Source organism: Vulpes lagopus, chromosome 7, assembly GCF_018345385.1.
Source record: "Vulpes lagopus strain Blue_001 chromosome 7, ASM1834538v1, whole genome shotgun sequence".
Classification (NCBI taxonomy): domain Eukaryota; kingdom Metazoa; phylum Chordata; class Mammalia; order Carnivora; family Canidae; genus Vulpes; species Vulpes lagopus.
In genome coordinates, this window is record NC_054830.1 from 65,615,175 (window position 1) to 65,639,396 (window position 24,222).

At 41.2% G+C, this 24,222-nt stretch overlaps 1 protein-coding gene and 1 pseudogene across 1 annotated transcript; both read left to right on the plus strand.

Annotated features, from left to right (window-relative positions):
• Nucleotides 1-870: 870 nt before the first annotated feature.
• On the plus strand, nt 871-20,576 carry LOC121494236 (INTS3 and NABP interacting protein). Its single transcript, XM_041760452.1, has 5 exons — nt 871-1,033; nt 2,626-2,708; nt 13,647-13,749; nt 16,207-16,297; nt 17,479-20,576. The coding sequence occupies exons 2-5, from the start codon at nt 2,684-2,686 to the stop codon at nt 17,572-17,574; spliced, it is 315 nt and encodes a 104-aa protein (XP_041616386.1). The 5' UTR covers nt 871-1,033; nt 2,626-2,683; the 3' UTR covers nt 17,575-20,576.
• Nucleotides 17,703-21,901, plus strand: LOC121495165 (annotated as a pseudogene).
• The last annotated feature ends 2,321 nt before the right edge of the window (nt 21,902-24,222 follow it).

A 24,222-nucleotide genomic window follows, 5' to 3' on the forward strand; every position in this document is an offset into this window, starting at 1 on the left:
ATAAGAAAATTATGCAATATAAACATTGACCATGGAGCAAATGCCGGTTTTTAATAATGTATGCTCAGGGGCCCCTGGGTGGCTCAGCTGTTGAGCGTCTGCCTTCAGCTCAGGGCGTGATCCCGGGATTCAGGATTGAGTCCCACATCCGGCTGCCCGCATCTCCCTCTGCCTGTGTGTCTCATGAAAAAATAAAACCTTTAAAAAAAAAAAAGTATGTTCGAATTCTACAAAATATGCGTAACAGAGGTTGCCGACCACAGAACAGGGGACACACATCGATACATTGTTACCTTCAAGGTAAGTATGTAGATCCGCTGCTTTGGAATCAGGTCATCGGGTGAACCTACTAAGAGTCCTCGTGTTCTGAGCTGTGACTCAGCCATTTCTTGAACAGATTATTGCACAGTAGCAAAAATTTCTGTATGCTTAGTGTGAACTATAAACAACAACAACAACAACAAAAACCCACCTCCCTCGGATTTGTGGACGTGTGCGGGCGCGCCGCCCTCTGGTGGTTGTGGAATCTGGGAAGCCCGCCCAGCGGGTGAGGACTGGCCCTCCTCCCACCCTCCTATCGCCGCAGGCCTGGCAGGGCTGGCGACTCCTCTCGGAACCGCGCGGCCTTAAGCAGAGCAGCTAGGGCTCTAGGGCGCTAGGAACCCAGCCGCTGTCGGCCCCGCCCCTAGCCCCGCCCCTCTCGGACCCCGCCCCCCAGCGCGCGGCCTGCATCTCCCAGGAGCCCCTTCGGCTGCCACTCTTCGGAAAGGAAGTGGCCTCGGCCGGCGCGGGGGGAGGGCAGGGAAACAGCAGTTAAAGCCCGGCTCTCATTGGGCAGCGGTCGCTGGAGGCCGGCCGGAGGCGGGACTTCCGCTCGCTCGGGTGTACGTCAGGCTGGAGGCGGAAGCGCAGCGGGGGCGGGAAGGTTGTAGAGCCGCACGTTGGGCTCTGTTTGCAGGTCTCTAAGTGGTCGCGCCCCCTTTGAGAGAGCGGTCGGACGGCGCGGACCGGCCTGGGCGCTCTGGAGCCCCCGGTAAGTAGGCCCGCCCCACGGCGCCGGGGGACGGAAGTGCGCGGCCCCGGCGCTGACCTGCCGCCGCTGTCCTTGCGGCCACGGGGCAGCGGCCTCCTCGGCCTCCTCGCTGCCCCGCGCCCAGCCTGCCTCCACGCCCTCCTGCAAGGACCCCTTGGGGCGCTGGTGCCGCCCTGTCGCCCCCCTGCCGAACCTTCCCCCTCGCTAGGTGGCCCTGTTTCCTGTCGTCGCCACCGGCTCGGCTCGCCCGGTGCTTCTGCCCCGGGAGCACCTCGGCTCGGTGCTTCTGACCCGGGAGCACCTCGGCATATTTTGTTCCACGCCCAAGGGTGTTTGCGAGCCCTCGTGCTCTTCCCGGGTTGCCCCGAAGCCCGCCCTCGTCACGCCAGGGGAGACTCCGTGCCTCGCTGCTGCCGGAGCACCGTTGGCGCCTTTTATTTTATTTTTTTTAATTTTTATTTATTTATTTATAATAGTCACATAGAGAGAGAGGCAGAGACACAGGCAGAGGGAGAAGCAGGCTCCATGCACCGGGAGCCCGACGTGGGATTCGATCCCGGGTCTCCAGGATCGCGCCCTGGGCCAAAGGCAGGCGCCAAACCGCTGCGCCACCCAGGGATCCCCGTTGGCGCCTTTTAAAGAGCGCGTTGGTGGAACTTGTTAGGGTGGTCGTCCGCCCGAGGGCCTGTCTTCTCGCTGGACTGCTTGCTCCCCGAGGGCAGCAGGACGGCCTTGCCCACTCGCGATCTCCCCAAAGCCCGATACAAAACCCACGACGTTGGGAAACGAAACAGCCCAAAGTATTCGTCCTGGCTTCTGGGGCCCGGGGCACGGCTCTCCCCATCTGTAAGACGGCGATGAGTAAGATAATTTCAAGCATCTTACGCATTGTATGGTGCCGAGGATGTACTTGATAAATTCCAGGCGTTACGTTTTCTTTCTTAGCTTTCAGCATACACAGTAGCTACTGGATTTTTAAAAGATTTTATTTATTTATTCATGAGAAACACAGAGAGGCAGAGACACAGAGGGAGAAGCAGGCTCCATGCAGGGAGCCCGACGTGGGACTCGATCCTGGGTCTCCAGGATCAGCCTTGGGCCCAAGGCAGGTCCTAAGCCACTGAGCCACCCGGGCTGCCCATCTGGATATATTTTTTTAAGTGCATCAGGAAGGACCATAAAGGAGTGATTTTTTTTTTTTCTTTCTTCCTAGCATCGATCATATTGATGTTCTCGATTGGCTGATTCATTTGGTAGTGTGTGGTGAATACCGAGTAATGCTGTATGTTGAAGACAGTAATGCTAAATGTTGGTATCAACATCTCAACATCATCTGCAAAAGTCAACATTTAACCTTAACGTTCTAATGAAATACTTGAAGGGCTTGCAGAATCTAAATTTGTGACTTAAGTCTGTGCCACTTTTCAGGTGTGTGTTTCTGAAGCGATGAAGGAACGGAAAACGTTTTATTGTAGGGAGGCTAGCTGTTCCTGAAAACTTATAGTTTGTTGTTAAATATGATGCATTTTATATATGTGTACATACACACACACACACACATATATATATATATATATTTTTTTTTTTAACAGGTAATTGTAAAGTGCTGACCAGTTGCCATTGAACATAGTTGAAACAAAATAGAAGATAATGGCAGCAAACCCTTCAGGACAAGGTAATGCATGCTGGAACTTGTTATTACTAGGATTTTTCCCCCCTTTTAATAAACGTGTTTTGATAGAAAAGTTAGGGTAGGGCAGTTAACTGTAGTCAATAAAAAATGAATAGCAAAGTAAAAACCCAGTATTTGAAGTCCAACATTGTATCAGATATATAAAATTCTTAATAGCTATTAATCCTATGTTTTACCCTGTGTTAAGATTATTCACATTGTAAACCTCAGATCCTCCTCTGACATCTGTGTTCTCTTCTACTTGAAATCAGAGCCACTTTTAAGGTTATATTGTCACCAGGCAGTATCCATGCCTTTGCCTTCATTTGCCCTAGAAACTTTTGTACACATCACCTCTGTTTAGAAGCTCTCTAAAGCAAAGCAAATCAGACGCATCCTAGAGAAGTCTTTATTTAAAAACAAATTTTAAAAAATAAAATTTAATGTCTAGAAAGTATTAAATCCCATTCTGTAAGTTGTGTCCTGCTTCAAAACTTGAAGCAAACCTCTTTTTTCCTTTCCCTGTCAACTCTGAACTCTTGTTTGACCCATATTTTTATTATTTCTGTTCTGATTTTTTTTTGGCCTTAGTTTTGTCTTAATTTTGTCTTCATATAAATGTAATCATAAAGCATGTTCTTGTGTCCAGCTTCTTTCACTCACTAAAGTGTGAGTTTCATCCATGTTGTGCCATGTGTCAGGAGTTCATTCTGTTTATCATGGAGTTCTCTTCTACTGTATGTATTTACCACCATTTTTTTTTTTAATTGGTTCTCCTGTTTAGGGGCTTTGGGGGTTGTCTTAGTGTGGGCCATTGTGAATGGAGCTGCTTTGAATATTTGTTTATGTCTTTTTGTAGATATTTGGATTAATAGCTGAGTTTATTATTAACTTTTTGAAAAACTGCCAAACCTTTTGCCACACTGGCTATACCAATTTACATTCCCTCTGACAATGTGTGAAAATTCTGGGTACTCTCTATATAATGTTCTAGGTCTTCTAATTTTAGCCATCTTGGAGGATGTGAAGCGACATCTCATTGTATTAACTTGCATCTCCCTGATGACAGATGTTGAGCTCTTCTTTGTAACTACTTGCCATCATAAATTTTCTTTTCTTATTTTTTAAATTGCTCATTTTTTAAAAATTGGCTTATTTTTATCATTAGGTTTTCTTCTTTTTAGAATCTAGATCCAGGTCCTTTGTCACTGCTAATTGCATCATCTGAATCATCTTGGAGTTGGTTTCTGTTGACTGCTTTTTTTTTTTTTTTGGAGTGTAGGTCACATTTTCCTTTTTCTTGCTATACTTAGTGATTTGTTATTGGATACTGGATATTATGACTAAGACACTGTGGAGACTCTGGCTTCTTTTGTATTGCTCTGACATGTAATTTTTGTTCTAGCAAATGCAAGCCTTCAACTCAGAGTTGTCTTCCGTGTGATGGGCAGTAGCTGAAATCTGTGCTCAGTCTTTTTAGCTTCTAGCTGCTGCTTTATTGCTGGATCCCTCTGGGGTCTCCATATGTGTAGTTTAATCAGGAAGCAAAAACTTTGCTTTACTCCTTCTGCCTTTCCCTCTGGGGTTTCTCCACGCTGCCAGCCCTGAACTGTCCTCTGATACCTCAAAGCCAGTAAGGTGAGGCTATCCAAGCTGTTTGTGAATTGAACAAAAGATCACAAATTTACAAATATCAGTAGGTGCAGTTTCTGCTTGATTTTGGTCAGTTTCTAGTGCTTTCAAATAATGAATTTTTAATCTTTTGTCTGGAATTTTTTACTTATTTAAGATTTTATTTATTCATGAGAGACACAGAGAGAGAAGCAGAGACATAGGCAGAGGGAGAAGCAGGCTCCCTATGGGGAGCCCAGTGTGGGACTTGATCCCAGGACCCCAGGATCACAACCTGAGCCAAAGGCAGATGCTCAATCACTGAGCCAACCAGGTGCCCTTTGTCCAGAATTTATAATTAAACTGTGGCAGGGTTAGTGTAACCAAACTACCTGCTACTACTAGAAGTTGGAAGTCTGCTGTTTCATTGTATATAAATCTCATTTAGTGTATTAGTTGCATTGAGGGCACACTAAAGGCTGCATGAGTTTTATAGAAGTGTACTATTGTAAAAAGCTAGCCTTGGTGACAGTTGTAACTACCTAATACTATTCTGTTCTCTAAAATAACCACATTTGTGTGCTCTATGCATTAATCACAGGCCAACACTGACTTCTGATCTTTGATCTCTTCTTTTCATCAGAGTTAACCAGGTGAAAAATAATTTGATCTAAGCCAAAATGAAAACAAAGAGACGTCTAGTTTGGAAGACAAATATGGCTGCTAAAAATCCCACAGTTCAGTCCAGGCAAAACTAAATTTAAAATTATCCATTTGTTCTAATAGCACAATAATTGAGATTTGCAATTTGCTGGTTATTTATTTTTATAGCATTTGCAATAAAATGCAGTCATTTTTAGGGTTGCCTTTGATTGATATCATATTTGCTGTGAAACATTCTCTAATCTAAATAGAAATGAATTTAGATTAGCCTTTTGGCTTTTGTTGTTCTTTTGTCAGTGATTTTGTTGATGTCCTGAGCTGCTCTTGGGCACCAGCAGAGGGAGTCCATATCCTGCTCTGTAGACTCCTAGTGAAAATTTTAAAATTCTTACCTATTTGGATCTATTGCATTTTATTTTCTATATTAAATTATTTCTTTACTCTTTACGTGTATAGGAACTACTTAGTACAGAGACTGAATGCCAAGTGGTGTAATTATCTTAACAATGATAACTGAAAGAACCATGACTTAGGAAAAAAAATCCTGATCTGTACATCGCAATTAATGTCTCTGGTGTAGGAGACAGAATCCCATTGTGTTCACTGAGCCCTCGAGCAGATCTAGTCTGTCATAGTGTGGTAGCAGTCAGGACTGCTAAATGTCATAAGCTCTTGGCACACAGTCACTGAAGTCTCCTTAGCTTCCATTGTACTATGGAAGATTTGGTTGGTTCTTAATGGCTACTTGTTTGCTAAGTCATGTTCTGAGAATTTTATTTTATTTTATTTTATTTATTTTATTTTATTTTATTTTATTTTTTTATTTATTTAGATTTTATTTATTTATTCATGAGAGAGAGAGGCAGAGACACAGGCAAAGGGAGAAGCAGGCTCCATGCAGGCTCCATGCGGGGAGCCTGACACGGGACTCCATCCCGGGTTTCCAGGATCAGGCCCTGGGCTGAAGGCGGCACTAAACCACTGAGCCACCGGGGTTGCCCTGTTCTGAGAATTTTAATATGTAGAGGCAGATTGTCAAACTGGAATTTTGCCAGGGTACAATGTAAAGAATCTTTCATTATTGGTAAATACTAAGGTCCTATGATCATGTGGTGGCAGTTGGATTGGTCCAACCTCATTTCAGACACACAGAAACCTGGCAAAATACTAAGAACTGTGAATTTTTTTCTTTGATTCTCTTATTTTCTAGTTATCTTTCAGTGTTTATAATAATAACTACAAGCCCTGCAGATCAGGTGATGGAAAGTATTGATTTGGAGTTATTCTGGATGCTCTTAGTTGTGATTTTAGGGTGCTAGGTAGGAGTGGGGTGGGAGGTCTCTTGCTTGATCTCAGGCCCAAATACAAGTCTTACCCCAAACCATCTATGGTCAGGATGAAAAGCAAGGAATGCTACCTCTCAATTAAGATGTAAATTAAAATTTGCACTGATGTGTAAAAATAATTAAAAATTCTTGTGTTTGTACCTTTTTAAAGAGGAAAATGTGGATGCAAAGATGCAATTTGCAGTAGGTTTTTAAAGCTAGCTTTCTTTTCATGTCATTTTTAACTCCAAAGGCAAAGAGTACAGTATTTTTCTGATGTTCTAGGAATGATCTGTAAGCCCCAGGTTGAAATAGGGATGAAACGAGGTTGATGTAGAATAGGTTATAAAGTAGCTTCAGATCATGTATATAGTTAGGAGAGAGTTTGAGATCCCTAGGCCCATTCAGACTGGCCTTGGGAGGCCTGTCATGTGAGTGTAGCCTAGAAAGCCGCATGCTAATCAGTTGTATTCTTTGTAATAAAAAACTATGCACTGAGAGTGAATTGTCAGAATGGGGCTGAGAAGCATCTGGCAATGTTAACTAATACAGAATGCTAGATAATGACAATAATAACTAGTATTTATTAAGCAATTGCCACACAGCACGCTATATGCTAGGTATTTTACTTCTATTTTCTGTTTTTAAGCAGAAAATCCTTGTTGTGAAATGGGTGTAGGAATTTATCTGTAAGAGGAAAGAAAAATGAGTGATGAGGGAAAGTTGGTTCAAAAGGAAGGTAAAGATGATTCATCATGTTGTTTAGCTAGCTCTGAAATGGGGAGAGAAAGTGGCAGTATCTTACAAGAACTAAGTCCTTGAGGACTGAGTGAGAACTTGAAAACGGGGAGGTCACCTGAATGGACATTAAGATCCATTCCTTTCCTTTGATGTGTGTTTTCAGTAAAGTCCAAAAAGTAGCTAAGAGTTGAATAATTTTTCTGATCTTACTAGATATAAGAAGTGTTTGCCATCAACTAGATACCAAAAGGACTAATTATTGATACTAATCAACTCACATTAACTTAATAATGTTATATTCTTTCGTTCTGCTATGACTTAGACATCAAGCAGTCCCCCCTAGATGAGGTTTGAGCTTTAGCCACTGAATACATTATATATATCATTAGGGAGTGTGGTAGGCAAAATGATCCCCCTACTTCATAATCCCCAGAACCCGTGACTATGTTACCTTCTCTGGCAAAAGAACTCAGCACATGTGATGAAGGTTAAGGGCCTTGAAATGGGAAGATTATCCTGGATTATCCAGGTGGGCCCATATTAATCACATGAATCCTGAAAAGCAGGAATTTTTTTTTTTCCTAGCTGTGGTCAGAGAGAGAAATGAAGAAGGGTCAGAGGGATACAGTGTTGCTGGGTTTGAAGGCAGAGAAAGAATACCAGGATCCAAGGAACTCAGGCAGCTTCTAGAAACTGGAAAAGGCAAGGAAACAGATTCTTCACCAGAGGCTCCAGAAAGAAATGGAGCCCTGGATGTTAGTCCAGTAAGATCCCAAAACTGCAGAACCATGAGATAATAGATTTATGTTGTTTTAAGCGACTAAATTTATAGTAATTTGTTACAGCAGCAGTAGAAAAATAGGATAATTCACCATTTAACTATATGAGCTGAAAATCTAGGAGCCATCCATGACTACTACTTCATCATTCTTTACTTCATATTTACTCTTTCAGTGTCCTGTTGATTTAACTTCCTAAATAGCTCTTGGATCTGTTCCAATCTTTCCATTTCCCTGGGCCATAACAACTTTTGTCATCTCCAGTTTGTTCCACTGTCATAGTCTCCTGTTTCCTCTTGTCTAGCCTATTCTCAACACTGCAACCACTGCTCTTTTTATAGGGGAAAGTGTTATTTTCCCCCAGTCCCTAATGAGCTTACTTATTTGTCCTTTAGATTTCAGTTCAAGCATTACTTTCTCTGGAAGCCTTTACTGCTCCCCCTACTCCCAGTCTAGATCAAGTTTATTCAGCATTGATTCCCACAGTAATATTGTTATAAATGCTTACAGAATTTTCTTTCTTTATTTCAGACTACTCATCTTAGATTCTAAGTATACATTCATTGGTGTAATTATTTGATCATCTCTATCCTCACTGGACTGTTTGAGAACCATGAGAGCTAGAATCATGTCAAGTTTTGGCTCATCATTGTATCCTTAGAACCTATCTAGTGCCTGTATACGATGGATACACAGTAAATATATGTTGATTCAATAAATAACTTAAAACATGTTAAACTAATAGTGCCATAGTGACTTTCCTTTAATACTAAACGGGTATCTTAAGTATGATACATTGATTTAATGTATAGTTGTGAAGAGCATATAGCCTGTAGGATAACCACTTGAAAAGATTTGAATAATATATTAAATGTCTTTTAAAATATTGTTGTGAAAGCAATTTATCAACTGTAATTGGAAAGCAGATTATCCATAACCCCACTGATCAAACAAAATAATTTTCATTCTTTTAGAATATTTTTTCCAATAAAAAGAATTCCAGTTAGTGCTTATTTAACTGTGGTAGAGCTATTCATGTAAAGTGATAATCAGCTGGTAGGTTTTAAATACGATTTGATGTGATGCTTGTTCCTCAGGAATGTTTTTAGTGACAAAAAAAAAAAAGTGTGGGAGTTATATGTTTCTATGAACGAATGTAGAAGTGAGAATATATATGATTGTGAAAGGAGATAGGGTTATAGTTCTAAAAGTAGAAATATTTTTGAGTTTGCTGCTTTATTGTAAGATAATTTTATTAGAAGGTTAATTATAAAGGAATATTAAGTACTATACATGAGATAAATATTTTTAACACTCATGCTTCTAAGAACGTAAAAGTTACATGTAACTATGATATGTGCAAAAGAATGTAAAAGTAAAATGTTAAATTATGGCAAGCGATGGGTGTGTGTTTAAAAAAAAAAACTCAATCAGTGAGTGTAATAAAAGTTAGTTAAATGTTACCTATTGATGTGGTAGTTAGAGTTCATTGGTATAAACCCTGAAGGTGGGAGAATCTTACTATAGAACATTATACTTCAAATAACCAGATAGATTACCTAGTTTGTGCCTTAAGTTTCAAATTTGAAATAAGCTATTCCCTAAGTGCTCTCTGTTGACTTTTATAGTTTTATAATAAGTATTTTGTGCAAACAGACATGTAACATAATACTATATTGTTTTTTTTTTTTTTTTTTAAATCAAGAAGGAAGCATAGGTTTCAGGACCTTTAGACAAGATCAGAAATAAAAGCCTAAGAGATCTTACCATACCCTTTCTCTGTAAAGTAGCCTTTATGGCTCTCAGCCTCATGTAGATACACATTAAGATCTAGAAAATTATGCAGAATATAATTTTGCTTGATTAGACTGTGGAAAAGGAATTGAGAAAGAAGTTATTTTAGAGACTTGAGGACGTAAAATTTGTTGGACTAGGTGACTTGTTAAATGTGAGTAGTAAGAGGGAGAGATTATAAGGATAAAACTTGGGCTTCTGGGTGGGAGTATGGAGCACTAAATGACATACAGTGATAAAGCATTTTCCCATCTTCACCAGGGAGGGAAGGCTATGGGCTCGCCCACTCCAGTGACCCCTTGTTTAAATACTTTAGTGAGTTCTTTAAAGTCCATGGAATCCATGATCTTGTACATGGAAATAAATACTCATCACTGCTCATAATTTAATTAAAGGTGTATTAAACCTACACTCATATAACACAGTAACTTCAAAACTGAAAATTTTTAAACATTTAGAATTGTTTATAGCTTAAACAAGTTAAATTCTCCTTTATAGTTTAAATTAGAATTATAATTAATGTGACTGTAATACTTCATGATTGCAAAATTTAGTACACTTAAATCTATTTCAAAATATTAACCCATTGGTTTAATTAATTTACTCTTTCTGTACTTGTTTTTTATATCTTCCTGGGATGATAGTGATCTTCCCAGATTCTTATTTCTGTGCTTTCCCAGGATTATAGTAATCTTTCCATACCTTCCTAGGGTTACAGTAATTTTACCACTACCAAAACAAAACAAAATTTCAGGTAAGTCAAGATTTAGCGTTTTTTGATAAGTTTGATTCTCAGCCAAAACACAAGATTTGGTTATGCCTTAGATGATTTAAAAGCTGTGTTGGTGTGCACTGAGTCCCTTCTATATTAAACTTTACCTGCTGAGTTAATGGGATTTTTTTTTAAGCTCATGCCTGTCTCATAGATTTTTAGTTTCTTGCAACCTGGAGTTGTCCTTAAGTGAAATACTCCCATGTTCTGTTTTCATTATGAATTGTCCTTTTCTGGTAGCTTTATTACCATGATTTAATACATTTCATCTCCCAAGAGGTCAGGGATCATTAGGTCTGTACAGTTAGCTCTTTTTAGGAATTTCACTAATTCATCCAGTTAGAGCTCACAGTTTCTGCTTGGTCATTGTGTGACATGGATGCTCATCACAACTGGGTCTCCTTTTTAAATGGTGTGTGTGTGTGAGAGAGAGAGAGAGAGAGAGAGAGAGAGAGAGAGAGAGAGAGAGAGAACCTGTGCTGAATCCACCTCTCTTGTGGATTCTTGGTCCCTATCCTGCTCCTCTGGAACTATTTGGCTTAGCCCCCAGTTCCCTGTATCTACCCCTTCCTCCATGTACCTAAGCAAAAAAGTATACAGCTATACTTCAGAAACAGACATGTACTTAATAGGAGAAACAAACCTCTAAATGTTAATGCTAACCTATTAACTGTAATTACTACAAATGACCTAATTATTATAATAACTTATTTTCACCCCTCTTTACAACTATATTTTTATGTATTTTTAACTTTTCCTTTTGTATCTTATTATGAAGCCATGGCGTATCATAGATTCAATATGTTCCATTCAGCTATAATTATTATTCTCTATTTAATGTTCCAATTGTGACAGCCTGGCTAACCTCAAATTGGCTTCTTTGTTCTTTCAGCACTACCCTGGATGTTTAAAAAAAAAAAAACCTCTTGCTCTCTGACAAGATGTTCCAGGCCCATCTCTTGATTTTTTTTTTCTTTTTTCTACCCTAAGACATGCAACTAGTACTCTGCCCAGAACTCTGGTTCCTTTTCACAGAGGATAGACAATTGGAAATAACATATGTAAGCTTAAACACATTGAAGAGCACTGAAAAGCTCAATTGTACTTGTATTTATCTGAACATTATTGATCAAATTATCTTCATGTAGTCTTTTTAATGCTTTGTACATACAATTTCTATGTATATACAGTTTCTTTACTGATACCCTAAAATATTACTTGCAAACAAATTAATCTTGAGAGTAATGTTTCTGTAAACAGCACATCAGTACTTTCAAGTGTGGTTATTTATTTTGCTCACCACATAATTTAGACGCTATCAGATTTTTAAATTTACTTTTCAGGACTTTTCTTTTTATATTTACAGTATCTCTAAATTTTTACAAAGATGGAACTATTTAATTATCTTCTAAGAATGCATTAGCCACTTCTGAGAAGTGGGAAAAAGTCTTGTCCTAGAGTTAGAAACACACTTAATGGTGTAACTTGCTTTAAATATATACAACTTTGGGGGCACCTGGGTGGCTCAGTCAGTTACGCATCTGCTTTTTGGCTCAGGTCATGATCTCAGGTCCTGGGACCAAGCCCCACATCAGGCTCCTTGCTCAGTGAGGAGTCTTCCTTTCCCTCTGCCCCTCCCCCTGCTGATACTCTCTCTCTCTCTCTCTCTCTCTCTCTCTCTCTCAAACAAAATCTTCAAAAAATATAAATAAAATGGAGAGTATGGATTGATGGGGAGAAGCTGAGAGAAGGTGAAAAATGTATGGCAAAGAAATAGGAAGCTATTGCAGTGAACCAGGTAAGAGAGGAGAGTGTCTTAGACTAAAGTAGCATCAGTGGGGATTTGAGAGCCATATATTTTTAATTTTTATTTTGAAATAGGCAAGAAGTTGCAAAGACAGTCTAGAGAGGTCTCAGGTACTTTTTACCAAGTTTCCCTCAATGGTTGCATCTCCTATAACTATAATATGATATAAAAAGCTAGAGTTTGATATTGGATACACAATACATGTATATCCTTCTGTGTCATTTTACCCCACAGGAACCCTGCTTCTCCCTATCCTTCTCTCTCTGCCACTCCCCCTGCTTGTTTTCTCTCAAATAAATTAATAAAGTCTTTAAAAATATGTGTATGCAAATCCATATATACAAATAGGAGAGTGCTACTTTTCTCTGGAAAGCATTCTTCATTTTACAGAGAACTCAAATTGTGGTTCATTTTCCAGTCTTTAATCTTTCCATTTGTTTTCTTCTAAATTAGGGATCAAACTCAAATGTCCACAGGCATATAAACAAGTCTAAAAAGGACTATAATAAGCTAGGGAGTGCCGATGTCTTTGTAATGTGAGGAAATAGTAATGATCATTTCTTCATTCTAGTTAATTTTTACTGTGGAGGTACCCAAGATCCCTTCTTGCCAGCCCTTGAGAATATATCAAGAGAAGCAAGAAATTTGAGGATTTTGTTTATATTCTCTCAGTGTTTACATCTTGACATTTAATTCCGATTTGATTTGATTTGATTGATTTTAGAGAGAGTGGGCACAAGGGAGAGGGTGGGGAGGGACAGAGGGAGAGACTGAAGCAGACTCCCCACTGAGCGTGGAGTCAGACATGTGGGGCTCAATCTCCTGACTCTGAGATTATGACATGCGCTGAAACCAAGAGTCGGACACCTACAACTAAGCCACCCAGGCGCCCCTAATTCAGATTTTAAAAACCTAGTTGGATACTAGTCCTTGGCCAGGACTTTGCGCCTTAGACTTGTGTAATTTGAAGATCAGAATCAAGCCCCATATTAAGTAGTTGATAAAGGACACACCTTTTGCACCCCGTCTGTTACAATCCATTTCTCTCTCAGCATCGCTGGATGTAGTCAGTTGCAGTTCTTTGGTCTTTGAAAGACTGTGTGTCATTTCGGAATGAAAGCAGTTGAGAAAAAGAAATATTGTTTGGATATGAGCATATCTGTTGCTGTTTTCCTCCTGAAAACCTTGGTAATTACAGTTCCTTCCAAGTCCTCAGTCCATATCCTACTTTGTCTCCATCCTGGGACTGTGCTGGGAAAGTTGCAGGGAAGCAGTAGGAGGTCGGTGTCACCATCTAGGGGGCTACTCTCTAGTGGGTTCTTTATCTTCTTAGAGAATAGAATTTGCTGTCTGGGTTTCTAGATGGCCTAGGTTTCTAAAAATAGCTCTAAAATGTTGTTTTTATTTCTCTCTCTGTGTGTCTCTCTTCCCCCTACCCCTGGTTTTTAGGTTTTCAAAACAAAAACAGAGTTGCAATCTTGGCAGAACTGGACAAAGAGAAAAGAAAATTACTAATGCAGAACCAGTCTTCAACTAATCATCCTGGAGCGAGGTATTGAAGAATAATGTGGTTTTTATATTTAGTGATATAAAAAATGTCTTGGACAAAATACTTCATGTGGGTTGGCAGACATTTGTCTCTCTCACATTGGAATTTACATGTTATGTTTTGTTTCCTAGTTAGATTTGAAAAAATTAGATGAATTGATTAGATCTTAAATAATTAAATTCTAACCAGAATATTTAATGTTCCCCACAGCCTACTTTAAAAAAAAACGAAAAGGGTTTTGTGTGGTTTTGGTTTGTTACTAATATAATTGTCAACATCCCACTTTTTAAGCATTCTGCAAAGCAGGGAACGTTTAGGTAGCTTAATCTTTATCGTGTTTGGTTTCTGCCTTCTTACATGACATTTAGCCACCACCCTGCCTTCCCCCACCTCCTTTTTTTTTTTTTTTTATTAAAGATTTTACTTACTTATTCATGAGAGACACAAAGAGAGGCAGAGACACAGGCAGAGGGAGAAGCAGCCTCCCTGTGGGGAGCCAGATGCAGGACTTGATCCCAGGACCCCGGGATCATGCCCTGAGCTGAAGGCAAATGCTCAACCACTGAGCCACCCAGGCAGTCACTTTTCCTAAGAACAGGTGCTCACCTCAGTCCCTTGTAATCTCATTGTAGCTAAAATCTGGTAGACCAAGATCCTTCCCTTATTAGATATCTGAGCACTGTTTGACACCACTGATCACTCCCTCCTTCCTAAAATACTCTTTCCTTGGCTTCCACACATTCACTGTCACACAGTTGTGATTTCTTTTGTAGACGTTTCTCCACTCCTATCTCATGAATGTCAGTGCCCCTCAGAGCTCAGTTTTCCATCCAGTTGTGTCTTCTTACATCTTTTCACCAGTTGCATCTACTTTCACAGCCTTTTATATGCTGTGAAACTTTCATTTAGTCTTTTCTCCCAAGTCCCAAATCGCCTCTTGGACACCTCCACCCCTGTGTCCTCTAGGCATTTCAAACTTCGTATGGCCCAAGCTGAACTCATCTTCCCTTCCCAAGCTCTGACTAACTACCTACTATTCTTGGGCTTCTAGTCTCAGTGAATGGCACAGATCTCGAAGTCAGAAGCATGGACTTTGTTTATTATTCCATTTCATTTCCATCTCCAAGCATTTGCCATTCTCTTATGTTTATACTTTGAAATGTGTCTCAAATCTGCCTATTTTTCTTCATTGCTACTGATGCCACCCTAGCCCTGATGCCTACTACTCCCGTTTCTTGCCTCAATTACTATAGCTGCTTCCTGTAGTCTTCAGTCCTCCTGAATATATTTATCAGTTGTGTCATGTTTTAATCTGGAAATCGAGAAAATTGGGATAAGCATTAGGATGTATATGAACCAGGAGTGTGACGGGCAGGTGCTTCCAGAGTGGCTTCATACAGGTGAGATGGTTCCAGTGCAGCTTCATGCAGCAGCTCAGTATGTGAGCAGTGCTCTGGACTCCCTCCAATTCTTCTTTCTGCCTTTCCCTGGGGGTCAGCAGCTCCCTAGTGGTCAAAATATGACTGCAGTAGTCTCTGCCTCACCCTACACTGAGCCACCTATCGAGACCAAAGCCAGAAAGGTTCCTGTCCTATGTTTCTTTTTTAAGAGGCCAGAGAATGTCCTTAGAAGCCTTCCAGCAGACGACCCATTGAGTCTAGTTGCCCAGAATTATGTATCTTTCTCTTGCCTAAACCAGAAACCAGCAGGGGGAATGACATTGTCTTACACCAATCAAAGTTCATCCCTTGAGGGATGAGCCTGGCCAGCCCTGAGGCATGGGCCCAGCAATAATTGAAGTAAGTTTGGATTCCATTACAAGACAGTAGGGAGATATATTGTTATTGAGGAGGTGACCAGCACTGTGTGCCTAGCAGTGGTCTTTCTGAGCCATCATGTGGTACTTGTGATCATGTCACTCCTCTGCTTATACTCTCTGGGTATCTCTTTTTACTGTGAGGATAAGGTCTGTATTTCTTAACTTATTTTCACAAGGCTCTTCATACCCTGTACCTGCCTTTTACCCCAATGTCATTTTTTGCCAACCCTCTTCACCTCCTTTCAACTCTGACCTCCGGTCCTGTTGAGCTCTTAATTTCTTCAGATACGCCAAGGTCTTTTGCCCTGGGCTTTTGCGTGCTGTACCTTCTGCTTGAAACATTCAGTGCTTCCGTTTTCATCATAAATGTAGCCTTACGATAAGCTGGAGTACCTGGAATCAGTTTGAAAGTAGGGGACCATAAATCATCAAAAAAATAATAAAAAATAGAGGTAATTTGGAGCCCCAGTAAATAACATAGGCTTTTGTCATATAAATTAAACAGTGGGAGAAGGAAAAAAACCAGACTTCTTCTGGAAGGCCTTTTTCTATCCCTATAAAGAATATATAATGAAAAATGTAATTCAGAAGTAAGGAAGTTTCTACCTTCAACAGCCAAATAACTAAGATTCCCATTTTAGCATTGCACTCTCCAGACCCTCTCTTAATAAGGACTTCCGGGATCATGCTGAGCAGCAGCATATTGCAGCCCAACAAAAGGCAGCTTTGCAGGTGAGCAAAGTGTAACTGACAGTCTTGTCTTGTTGGAGATTTCCTGGGCCTTGGAAGCCAGCACAATTCCTATTTTGTATTTCAGTGGAGCAGTATCAATAAAAACGTTCCACACATAATTGCAATGGTTTTCTGATGTTCAGTCATGCCCAAAGGATTTGAAGGACCAATACAGCAGTGATGAAAGTGACTTTTATGGTTTTGACACAGTCATGATTGATTCTATGCTGTACCTGGCAAGAGACTGCTTTGTGTACAAAAGAGTTTAGGATATTGGGATGGACAGAATGATCTTAAAAGCTGAACTGGCCGGTTTACACTTTTTTTTTTTTTTTTTTTTTCAAATTTGTCATGCTGTCATACCCCTTGATAATCTTACTGGTTTATTGTTGTTTGGCTTCTTTTTCAATGGTCAGCATACCACGTTGCGCAGGAAAATGCTTAAAGACTAACTCCTTCCATAGGAATATGATAATCCATCTGCTTAAAAAATATTGTTCTTCATAGTAATGAACAACAGTTTTAGTATTAGAGTGATCTTGGATAGTTTTAACTAACATTCCCAGAACCCTTGAACAAGCCATCATTACCTGTGCTTTTAAACCTTAGAATCTCAGAATTGGAAGAGACATAAAAGATCATCTCACTTAAGGCAACCTAAAAACAGTCTTCCTTTCTGTAGTGACAGAGGGAGGTCACTGGTGGTTTTCTGTTACTTACATTCCAACAGTCTCTACCAAATGTTGGTTATCTTCATCACCAGTAATCAGCTCCCTTCCCCACCCCACTCCATTCCCCTTCTTTCTTAAGCTCCTGCTTTGTTGATCAAGAGCAGATTTGGGGGATCTTTGCTGCAAAGTTCTCCCCACTCCAAGGAACAAAGTAATTCATGCCTTTGACTCATTATTGACTTTAGAGAATCACAGAGGACAGAGTGGGTCTGATAAATGAGTGCCTGGTACAGCTTGTTAATAAAAATACTTTATTAATACTTTATTACTGTCCATCTCCTATGTATTTAAAACAAAATTAAGCAGCAACAGAACTGATTTTTATATCTTAAATTTATCTAATTTGGTCTTAAGCACTCAAAAAGGATAAGTAATTTGAATACCTTCGTTGAAAAATTGTGATTTTTAATAGCTTAATTGCCTTTTTTTTTTTTTTAAACTCTTGCCTAGCATGCACATGCACACTCATCTGGATACTTCATAACTCAAGACTCTGCATTTGGGAATCTTATTCTTCCCGTCTTACCTCGCCTTGACCCAGAATGAAGAAAATATTTGTAACAAAAGTAACTCTAATATCGGATGCCAAAGCTACTATCATTTAGTGCTATACAAATTATGACTTTCAGAATTTTGGTGAACTTTTATACTTTTTGCTTCTTTAAAAGAAAGGCATGCGTAAGTCAAAGCAGAAAAGGAGAGTCACCAGAAGGATGAGAGTTTTGGGAGCTATATTACCTGAGGAACTGATGATGCTACTTGTGACTGTTCTGGAACACAGTTTGATTTTTGACTCTAAATCAGACTCTGAATTGGATGGTCACATAAATTCACCCCCCACCCCCATTGGACTAAATATATCATTGTCCACAGTAGACTTTCACGAACATTAATAGTACTTCACCTTAAAGAAATGAGGGTGCTTTTAAAAATGTGAACAATTAGGCTTAAATAAGTTACATTCCTATTTGCTGTTTGTAGAATTTATATTCAACACGTCAGCCTGAAATATTCTGACTCGTAACTTCCTTCTTCTCCATTTTCAAAAAAAATCTAAGACAAGACTAAGTTACCAACCAGTCTTAAAAATCTTTTATAAACCCATGCTACTATAAATTATGTGACTAAATGATATTAAAAATAATTATAAGAAATATGGTGGCTTTAAAATTTGTACGTGCTTTTATTATTTAGTGTTAATCCACATATGGTATCCCCATGTTTTATTGTCCATTTTTGTTCTAATTAAAAAACATCCTCATTAAAAAGGGGCAAGCTGAGCCCCTTTTTATTTAATTACTCTAAGGAGTTAGGTTAAGTTTCTCAACATGACACACCTTTAAGAGAATCTGGGCTGCTTAGTCCTCCCACCTTACTGTAGTCCTAGAGAATTACAATCTCTAATTCTAGACAAAGTCTGAAAACCATGGGTAGGGAACTCAATTTTCCTTATATCTATATATCATAGATATATAAACTCATAGGTTTCTGTGCCCTTGAAACTTAGCTAAAATTAGCTAAAATCTACGTCTTTTTTTTTTACCTTTAATAGGATTGAAATTATATTTTATACTGTATCACAGTTGCAGTATTTAATATAACTACTTGTAATTGACCTTGTATTAACCTTAAGTCCCCATCATCTCTGGTGGTAGGATGAAATTTAAACTTAAAATTCCAGTTTGGGTCAATATTTAATTGAAGTTCATCTCCCTTTTCAAAGAGTTTCTTTCCTTCTTCCCTAGATATTTGCACTTATCACATAGCGGTTGGGTTAACGGCGTGTTAACCCAAACTAATTAAAGCAGGAGTGGAGAATTCTGGACTTGGCTGTGCCATTTAGATTCTTCCTCTTGAGAATTTGAACTGATTTTCCACGTTTGGGTGAGGCGACATCTGTTCCCATTGTAATGATCACTGTCACAGCAAAGGCACCCTTACTCCCCGCTGCTGAGGAGGTCCCCAGCTGCCTCTGCCCCTGTCCTGCCTCAGGTCCATCCCGCTCTTCTTGAGCGTTCTACAGGACCCCTCATTTTCTTGAATTGTTTTGACAGTGTCTGTTCTGTGCAACCCATGACCTACCGACTGGCATGGTTCTAAATCTATCTACTGATGCTAAGGAGTTTTTTTTGGATTGTGTACTTTTTATGCTGTTGAAGCCTCAACCTAATGTGTGACTTTTATAACCTAGGTAAAGATGTTTTTTTCAGTGGTATCTTTTCTAATCTCTCCGCCTTTTAAATAGATGCTGTGAAATCCTGTAGCCCTAGTGCTGGTAAGCACTTCCTCCACCCCCTCTCCTGCGAGTCCCTTACAAATTCAGGTCCACTCCATATGCATTTTGTTTTTAAGATTTTATTCATTCATGAGAGAGACAGAGAGGCAGAGACACAAGCAGAGGGAGAAGCAGGCTCCCTGCAGGGACTCGATCCCGGGACCCCAGGATCACAACCTGAACCAAGGCAGAACCTCAACCAGAGACACTCAGGCGCCCCACTGTCATATGGAGGGGAGTTGGGGAAGATGAGAAAGCTGAGACCTGCTCCTAAGAAGGTCACAGTGGAAGGAGCCTGCTGTTGTGAGGCAGAAAGAATGAAGGAAGCCAGAGCACAGAGCGCTACACAAGAGGCACCCAGAGCACACAGCAGTCTAGACAGGCCTGCAAGTTGCAAGTATTGGTACGATTTTACCTGGAAGGGCAGGAAGAGCTGCTCCAGACAAAGGTGAGGGTCTTCCAAAAAGTAGTGACTAAGACCCTTGGGAAGACTGCAGAGGGTGATGGGGAATGCCACGGGCTGTCAGAAACCCTGAGGTGATGCTTCCGTGTTGCTGCCCCACCCCCCTCCCCGCAACTGGGTGACTCATTTCCCCCTGCTCTCCGCCTGTCACTCTGTCTCACCTGTGAAGTAGGAACAGCACACACTCTGCCTACCTTATAAATTGTCTAGACCAGTGTGCAGGCTTCAACCTGTTACTGAAGTGAGAAGCCGACTTAATGGCTTAATGGAATGTGACCAACACTTATTTTTTTTCTTTGAAAAATATGAAGCATGAGAGTACATGACGTGTTGTAATGACATGGTTTTGTTTCACTAACCTTCTGTTTCTGTGTGTTTGTGTTTTACTTTGTTATATGTTGTACCAGTAGGTAAGGTCTTTGAGGCAAGGATTTGTGTTTCCTTCCCTCCCTTCCTCTTGGTTCATGGCTGTATTCTGCTTAGACTAGTATTTGGCATATAGTAGGAGACCAGGACCTGCTTATTGAAGGAATGAATGAATGAACATATATGAGTTGGGTCATGATGGAAAGGTTTTTTTTTTTTTTTTAAACTGTGAGTCATGGCAAAAAAAAGGTTGTGAAAGCCAGTGCTCAGTAATCCAGATGATAGAGGGTGCCTGGGGGCTCAATCTGACTCTTGGTTTTGGCTCAGGTCATGATCTCAGGGTTGTGAGATCGAGCCCCATGTCGGGCTCTGCGCTCAGCATGGAATCTGCTTGAGATTCTCTCAGTCTTCTCTAAAATAAACGAATCATCATCATAATACAAATGATAGTGCTTTGTATGATTCTGGAATTTAAACTGAAATGACTTCATAATTTCAAAGAGATTTTTCCCCCCTGAACAATCTATAAAATGTCTCATTAAGTTATCTCTGGTCTTTCCTTCACTTTGGCAGTAGAAACTCAGCCTTTCTGGGAGTTTAAGGCCCACCAAGGCAAGGGTTTTGGCAAATATGGTTACACTGAGAATAGAAGATTAACCTAGAGAATGTCAAGTCATTGGTGCAGATGCCCCCACTAGGAGCATCCCTCCAGCCCACATGAGTCCCGTTCAGCATCAGCTCAGCCCATGTTTACTGAATGCTGTTCTTCACCTCTGTATGGACAGCTAACACAATTCTTTTCAAATGAGCAAATGCAGAATGAGGAGGAGGAGGAGAACTTCACTGTCCTCAACCTGAGAATCTAGAGCGGGTGAGACCAGCACGCTAGGAGGTAACACTGATTGCACCTTCCTAGTGAGAGGATGAACCTGGCTAGGCCACGGAAGCCTACATTGGGATAAGCATTTGGGGGTTGTCTGGCCCGCCCAGTCGGTGGAGCATATGACCCTCGATCATTGGGGTCATGAGTTCGAGCCCCACATTGGGTATAGAGATTGCTTCAGTTAGTGGATCTTTATTTAAAAAGAAGCATTTGAACTTGGCTTTTGAAAGAAGAGACTCTCAGCCAGGAAAGATAGGAGAGCAACCGTGAAAGCAAAGGAAGAGCCTGCACAAAAGCAGAGCAGACATAGGGGCCATCTTGAAGCACCAAAAGTCCAATTTGGCTGGTCTTGTGTGGATAGATTTGGACAAATTTGTATACTGTGATAATCAGAAGTGAGGCCAAAGGCGCTGTGGGACTCGTCCTTCAAGAGAAGCTAAGGCCGCACTGGGGTGAGGCCCTCACTTCATCCAGCGACTGGTGCCAGCCCCGGGCCCAGCAGCACTTGCCTGCACCATAGTCTCCATCTCAGAGCTCGCCTGCACCTACTTGGCCCTCATCCCGCACAATGATGAGCTGATGGTCACTAAAGATAAGATCAGGGCCCTCGTTAAAGCAGCGGGTATAAATGCTGACCCTCTCCAGCCGGACTTGCTGGCAAAGGTTGCGGCCAGTGTCTACATGGGGAGCCTCGTCTGCAATGCAGGGGCTGGTGGACCTGCCCCAGCAGGACATCCCCCCACTACCACCACTACCACCCCACTGAGGAGAAGAGAGTGGAAGCAGGAATCGAGGAGTCGGATGATGACGTGGGCTTTGGTCTTTTTTGACTAACCCTCTTCTGTAACCTGTTCAATAAAAAGCTGAACCCCTTTTTTTTTGGATATATTTCAAACATTCAACTAATCTCTACAGCCAATGTAGGGCTCATTTTTTTTTAAAGGGGGAGGGGACATGCTGATCTGGGTCATTTTTGCCACAGCCAGTGTACAGCACATGGCATTTTACAGACCACAGGAATTAGTTCAGGATTGGACATGTTAACCAAATTCAACCCAAATGAGACTCCAGGAGAGATTTGCTGGGCTGATGGAAAAGACACGTTTTCACCTTTGAGAATGCTAACAAAAGTGAGTCTTTCTCTCTAGATGTGTAAAAGGAAATACACACTTGTATGTTTATAGATAATTTATATTTACGTAGTGACCATAGTGACCGTGAGATGGAACAAGTCTCAGAATGAAGCCGCCGCCATATGAGGGGTGGCAGAGAGAAAGTAGCTGGGTCCTTGATGCCATCGTTGAGTTGCTGAGTCAAACAATCCCTAAAGTATGCAACCTTCCTCTGGGATTTCCAGTCATGGGAGGTAATCCTTATTTTTATTTGCACTGACTCAGCCGTACGCCACACCGCTAGGCAGGGGGGAAGCAGAACTGGAACCCGAATCTCACACCCACACCTCCCCCTGCAGTCTTCCGTGTCACCACAGTTAGTCACCTGTGCCCTCCCTCCCTGCACTTAGTTGCCTGCCCGGCACCTGCGGACCTGAACCCATCCATGCCATGTCCCTTCCCAATCACCCTACCGTGAGCTCTGGAATTTGTTTCAACCACCAAAATAGGTCTCTGCCTTCCATCTTTTCCTCAGTCCCACCTTTGTCTCCCTCCCTGCATTGTTGATACCTGGCTTTCTCTTGGGGCCTTCTGGCGTCTGATGCCTTAGGAGGAAGCAGCTCAGGGCTTCACGCCTGGGCTCTAGGCTCATTCGTTGTTAGAACTCCAGAATATTGTTTTAACTTAATTTAAAAATTCACTTCTTAAAAAAAAAAATTAAAATTCACTTCTTAAAACCAAGAAACAGACTCTTAACTACAGAGGACAAACTACTGATCACCCGAAGGAAGGTGAAACAGGTAATGGGGATCAAGGAGAGCACCCATCGTGATGAGCACCAGGTGATGGGTGTGTGGAGGGAATGAATCACTACATTGCACACCTGGGACTAATATTACACTGTATGTTAACTGGAATTTAAGTGAAAACTTAAATTCACTTCTTAAAAATGCATGTCCCCCCCGACCTTAAAAAAGTCATGCCATGCCAGTGTCCTTGACAGTATGTCTGGGGACTCCCAAGTCCCCAAGGACCTTGAGTCCTACTTCTCAGTCTTCATCCCCTCTCAGCTGTTACCCCGAGGACATCAACAGCCTCCTCGGGATGAGCCAACCCTCGTCCACCTGGTCAAATCCAGTTGTCAGCCTTCTTCCCCAGTCTCACTTGAACTCTCAGCAGCATTTTCCACAACTGATCACACCCTCATTCTTAAAAATGCTAACTGCATCTGTCTTCAGCCAAACCTCACTCCCCTGTGTTTTCCAACTACTTATTAGTTGTTTATTCTCAGTCTCATTGGCTGGCTTCTCCTCCTTCCAAGTGCAAAATGTTGGACTACCCTGGAGATCAGCGTTTCCATCTCTTTCCTACCACCTAGAGTCATTGCCTGGGTGGGTAATCCTACCCAGTACCATGGCTTAAATAGTGATTATCTTCTGATTACTTTCAAACTTCTATCACCAGCCCTGACCTCTCCCTTTGTGGTGTTTAGTCTCCAAAGATGGCGGCCATTGATTCCTCCCATCCCCGTAGGCACAGGCCACTGTTCTCATCAAAAGGTAGCATCTGTTTCCTCTCCCCTTGCACATGAGCTGGCCCAGTGACTTGTTTTGACAAACAGGATATAGTAGAAGAGACGGTATGTCAATTTGGACCTATCCTTTAAGAGGCCTGATGGTTGTACTCCAGAAACCAATATTGCACTGTATGCTAACTAAAATTTTAAAAAAAGAAAAAAAAAGGGTCCTGACAGCTTCTGCTCTAATCCTCCCTGGAGAAGCCAGCCACTGGATAAGAAGTCTGTTCCCTGTGACCACCATGCTATGCTGCAAGCTAAGCACATGGAGAGGCCACATGGTAGACCTGAGGTGCAGGCAGTCAGTGAAATCACAGGACCGTCCTGCTCTGGCCTGCCACCAACTGAAGCAGCCGAGTGACTGACCCCAACTGATGCCACATAGAGCAGAACTGTCCAGCGTAGCACAGTCAACCCACAGAATTGTTAAGAAATAATGTTGCTGTTTCAAATTTCTATGTTTTAGGGTATTTTATTAGCAGCAAAAGATAATTGAAATACCTTTGGTCTCCAAACTCT